Source organism: Polyodon spathula, chromosome 29, assembly GCF_017654505.1.
Source record: "Polyodon spathula isolate WHYD16114869_AA chromosome 29, ASM1765450v1, whole genome shotgun sequence".
NCBI lineage: Eukaryota > Metazoa > Chordata > Actinopteri > Acipenseriformes > Polyodontidae > Polyodon > Polyodon spathula.
Window position 1 is genome coordinate 1402693 of NC_054562.1, and position 5000 is coordinate 1407692.

The following is a 5000-nucleotide window of genomic DNA, read 5'->3' on the forward strand; positions in this document are numbered from 1 at the left end:
GGTAAAGCACAGAGAGGTTTGGTAAAGCATGGACTACAACGTGTAACGGTAAAAATAACTTTTAGGTGAGTAAGTAGATTCAAGAAAATGCACAGAGTCCTTTTCTTCAATCAGTTGCCAGGTTTATTGAAATATGCAGGGAGTCTGGTCCCAGGTACAGGACATACAGAATACTCATCCTTACAATGTTTGAATGACATTAAATACCTTCTGTATAGATGGTGCACCTCCTCTTTCTCTGACACTTAACCAATAGCAAAGGTACAACACATTATTCTGTTACCATATATTTAATTTATTGTGTGTGTGTGTGTGTCTGTGTGTGTAGTTTAGTGTGACGACCTCTGAACTCAGTGCATTCTTCAGACCTCTGGTGCCCAAAAGGTCCATACATCTGGCTTTTGTTATCTTCTTGAGACCCTTTGATTCCAGTGGCATTATCTCTTTGGATCTCTCTGAAGTCTTAGAGCCTGGCCCCTTCTGGTCCACAGCATTGTTGTCTTGTTAGCTTGCAGTCAATATTGGGCAAGATGCTTGTAGACGCAATGTCTCTATCAATTGTTAACAGTAAATGCAATTTGAACCAAACAGTCTGCTATCTGCAATATTAGTTTCAGAAAAGAACACCAGTATAGCTCTGCCAGTCCACATGCGTTGCAAACTGCTAGTCAATTCTCGTTCCATGTTTTCCTACAGTAGGGAAGCATTGTAAAGCACAGAGAGGTGTGGTAAAGCGTAGGGAAACATTGTAAAGCACAGAGAGGTCTGGTAAAGCACAGGGAAGCATTGTAAAGCACAGAGAGGTCTGGTAGAGCATAGGGAAGCATTGTAAAGCACAGAGAGGTCTGGTAAAGCAGAGGGAAGCATTGTAAAGCACAGAGAGGTCTGGTAAAGCATAGGGAAGCATTGTAAAGCACAGAGAGGTCTGGTAAAGCATAAGGAAGCATTGTAAAGCACAGAGAGGTCTGGTAAAGCACAGGGAAGCATTGTAAAGCACAGAGAGGTCTGGTAAAGCACAGGGAAGCATTGTAAAGCACAGAGAGGTCTGGTAAAGCATAGGGAAGCATTGTAAAGCACAGAGAGGTCTGGTAAAGCATAGGGAAGCATTGTAAAGCACAGAGAGGTCTGGTAAAGCATAGGGAAGCATTGTAAAGCACAGAGAGGTCTGGTAAAGCATAGGGAAGCATTGTAAAGCACAGAGAGGTCTGGTAAAGCATAGGGAAGCATTGTAAAGCACAGAGAGGTCTGGTAAAGCATAGGGAAGCATTGTAAAGCACAGAGAGGTCTGGTAAAGCACAGGGAAGCATTGTAAAGCACAGAGAGGTGTGGTAAAGCATAGGGGAAGCATTGTAAAGCACAGAGAGGTCTGGTAAAGCACAGGGAAGCATTGTAAAGCACAGAGAGGTCTGGTAAAGCACAGGGAAGCATTGTAAAGCACAGAGAGGTCTGGTAAAGCACAGGGAAGCATTGTAAAACAAACTCATATAAAGCCATTATATTGCAGCGCCAAACTGAACAGTTGGCTGCAACACAGTCTTTAAAGAATTTACATTTGTTATCAACCAACTAAAGACAGACCACTCCTAAAAACATTGATAACAGCACTGGGGATCTGGGGAGCTAATTTAATACACTCCAGTCTAACAGCGCTGTACTGGGGATCTGAGAGCCACTAATTCAATACAGTCTAGTAGAGAACCCAGTGCTGTACTGGGGATCTGAGAGCCAGCTAATTCAATACAGTCTAGTCTAGTGTAACAGCACTGTACTGTACTGGGGATCTGAGAGCCAGCTAATTCAATACAGTCTAGTCTAGTGTAACAGCACTGTGCTGTACTGGGGATCTGAGAGCCAGCTAATTCAATACAGTCTAGTCTAGTGTACTCACTGTACTGTACTGGGGATCTGAGAGCCAGCTAATTCAATACAGTCTAGTATAGAGAACAGCACTGTACTGTACTGGGGATCTGAGAGCCAGCTAATTCAATACAGTCTAGTCTAGTGTAACAGCACTGTGCTGTACTGGGGATCTGAGAGCCAGCTAATTCAATACAGTCTAGTCTAGTGTAACAGCACTGTGCTGTACTGGGGATCTGAGAGCCAGCTAATTCAATACAGTCTAGTCTAGTCTAACAGCACTGTGCTGTACTGGGATCTGAGAGCCAGCTAATTCAATACAGTCTAGTCTAGTGAACTAACAGCACTGTACTGGGGATCTGAGAGCCAGCTACTAATTGTTATTTTTAAATGTTTATTGTTTTAGTAAAATTGTGAAACTCTGCACATTTCCCCTATGAGTGAGGCAATGTCTCTCGTGATTAGACTCGAGGCGGGTGTATAGCGCGTGTTGCCCTTTGTGAACACAGCTCCTAATTTTAGCGCGCTGTTGTGTCTCTGATGAAAACTCACTTTTCTGTTTCACTCTTGTGAGGGGCAGAGCAGGGGTTTTAGTCAGACCAGGTGCCCACGCCAGTAAAAACATGTGAGGGAGGGGGGGAGAGGAGGAGGAGTAGGAGGAGAAGGAGGAGGAGGAGCATCGCTGTGTGTTCACTCTCAATCTCTCTGTTTCTCTCTCGCTGGCATTTCAGTTGAATGTATTTGATCGGTTTGGAAGACTGCAGTTTGCAGGAATTGTTCAGGTATGTTTGTGTGTTTTGTGTTTTTGTTCTCTCTCGATCTCTCTCTCTCTCTTCCCCTCTCTTTCCTCTCTCTCTCGATCGCTCTCTCTCACACTCTCTCTCTCTTATATCATTGTTGTTCAGGTTCCCTGTGTTGTCGATAATAAGGACAGTCTGTAGTGTGTGCTACATATGGCAATCATTTTCCATTTTCCAGGCAGAATCGTTTGTCAGTGTGAGAAGTTTCTTGATTTATTGATTGATTTATTTTATTTTTAGGACTGAAAAGGGAAACGAACCCCAGAGCCGCCTGCAGCTGCATTAGAACAACCTAGAACTCAACAGTAAAAGGGAACGTTTTATGTTTTTATCAAGAGGAACAGATTTTAAAAATAAATATTTTACAAATTATTCCAGAGTGCTCTAGAATCCAGTCTGGAACAGCGAGGGGAGAGCGGGAGTCTAGAATACAGGGCATGGGGGAGTGGACAGTCTAGAACCCTGTCTGGCAAACCACAAAGAATCAGGGAGCGTGATAAAAAGCCAACATTCTCTGTTTTTACCAGTGCAGTGTGAGTGATTCCCAGTGCATTCCCAGCACAGTCCCAGTACAGGCTGTGTTTTTCCCAGTATCTCTGAGTGACTCTGAGTGATTCCCAGTACAGTGCCAGTATCTCTCGGTGGTTTCCAGTGCAGTGCCAGTATCTCTGTGGTTCCAGCGCAGTGTCTCAATGGCGAGGCTGGGGGGGTGGAAGCGGGTGCAGAGGGGGGTCACGCTGGTCTCAGGGTTCGTGGAGTGCATTTGCTTCGCCGGCATCATCTTCGGGTGGGCGTCCCTTGTCTTCGTTCTCAAGAGTGACGGATACTTCAGAGAGCTCTGTGTGAATTCAACCAACACAGCAGAGAATAAAACAGGTGAGGGAGGAGAGGAAAGAGGGGAGAGAGGAGAGATTAATTACCCCCCCAAACACACACTCTGTTTTTTTCTCTAACACCTCTCGCTATCTCTCCCTCTATTCCCCCTCCCCTCTCCCCCTCTCTCAGTTCTAGACTGCAGCACTCAGGATGAGCGATTCTCTCTCATTTTCACCATCGCCTCCTTCATGAATAACTTCATGTCTCTGCCCATCGGATACATCTTCGACAGATTCGGCACCATGACGACCAGGCTACTGGGAATGTGAGTCACACCAGTAGCACCAGTATGTGTGTGTGAGTTTCTAACCCTGCTCAAACTCCTGGCTCCTGATCATTGCAATATTAATAATAATAATACTAGACTTCATTGAGGGGAGCTCTGAACCCCAGGACTGGGTGCAGCAGCAGCAGGGCTAGTGTGAGTTTCTATCCCTGCTCAAACACGTAATCCCTCCAGGCTTGGCTTGGTGCCAGGGGCTTTGCTATGCTTGTGAGTCAGTTACATTTTGAGTAAGAGCTTTGTTTAGCTAATTGTTGCCTGTTAGCAGCTGTTAGGGCTGTACAGGGCTGGTAATCAGACTCCTATTGCACAGCAGTGTGATCCAGTCCAGGTTTTACTACCAGCTTGATCAGCCCCCAGTGTGTCTAGGTAACAAGCTCAGGTGTGTCTTATTATTAAACTCCTAGTGAAACCAGGACCGGATCACACTGCTGTCCTTGTTTCCCGTCCTTGTTTTGGTTTCTCCTAATATATAACTTTACACAGTGTTGCATGGTTTGGTCACAGGACAGCCCAGCCAAGCTGAGCCCTGCATGCAAATTAAACCAACCAGATTTTCGTGTTTCTCTCTCCTCTAGATCCTTGTATACCACTGCTACGCTAATGATAGCCTTCTCGTCAGCAGGTGAGTCAATGAATCAACTGCTTATTAGGTCGCTGTGCCAAGTCTCAGTCATGCTAATACACAACCCTGCTCTAGACAGTCAGACAATTGATATAGATAGACAGCCAGTCACAGACAGATTGATATAGCTAGACAGTCAGACACAAAGATAGGCAGAAACTGAGCACAGGGCAATGCCGGCAGGATCGCACTGTATAACACTGATACACAACCCTGCACAGAACCACAGCAGCTACCCAACATGGGGTCTATATAGAGCTGGAATCTAGTGCGCTGGCATTGCCTGCTGTGTGCTGGGCAGAGCCTGGCTGTGCTGTGCTGTGCTGTGCACAGGGCAATGCTGGCAGGATCGCACTGTATAACACTGATACACAACCCTGCACAGAACCACAGCAGCTACCCAGCATGGGGTCTATATAGAGCTGGAATCTAGTGCGCTGGCATTGCCTGCTGTGTGCTGGGCAGAGCCTGGCTGTGCTGTGCTGTGCGCAGGGCAATGCTGGCAGGATCGCACTGTATAACACTGATACACAACCCTGCACAGAACCACAGCAGCTGC

The 5000-nt window shown here is 46.0% G+C and overlaps 2 protein-coding genes across 2 annotated transcripts in view; one reads left to right on the forward strand and one right to left on the reverse strand.

Annotated features, from left to right (window-relative positions):
- Nucleotides 1-5000, reverse strand: part of LOC121302114 (hemicentin-2-like) — a 250009-nt gene that overhangs the window by 137363 nt on the left and 107646 nt on the right. The window lies entirely within an intron of this gene.
- slc43a3a (solute carrier family 43 member 3a) overlaps nucleotides 2366-5000 on the forward strand; it is a 9414-nt gene continuing 6779 nt past the window's right edge. The window contains exons 1-4 of the mRNA XM_041232114.1: nucleotides 2366-2639; nucleotides 2898-3533; nucleotides 3663-3798; nucleotides 4395-4441. Of these exons, the coding sequence (XP_041088048.1) occupies nucleotides 3350-3533; nucleotides 3663-3798; nucleotides 4395-4441 (367 nt within the window). The 5' untranslated portion in view covers nucleotides 2366-2639; nucleotides 2898-3349. The remainder of the gene's footprint in view (nucleotides 2640-2897; nucleotides 3534-3662; nucleotides 3799-4394; nucleotides 4442-5000) is intronic.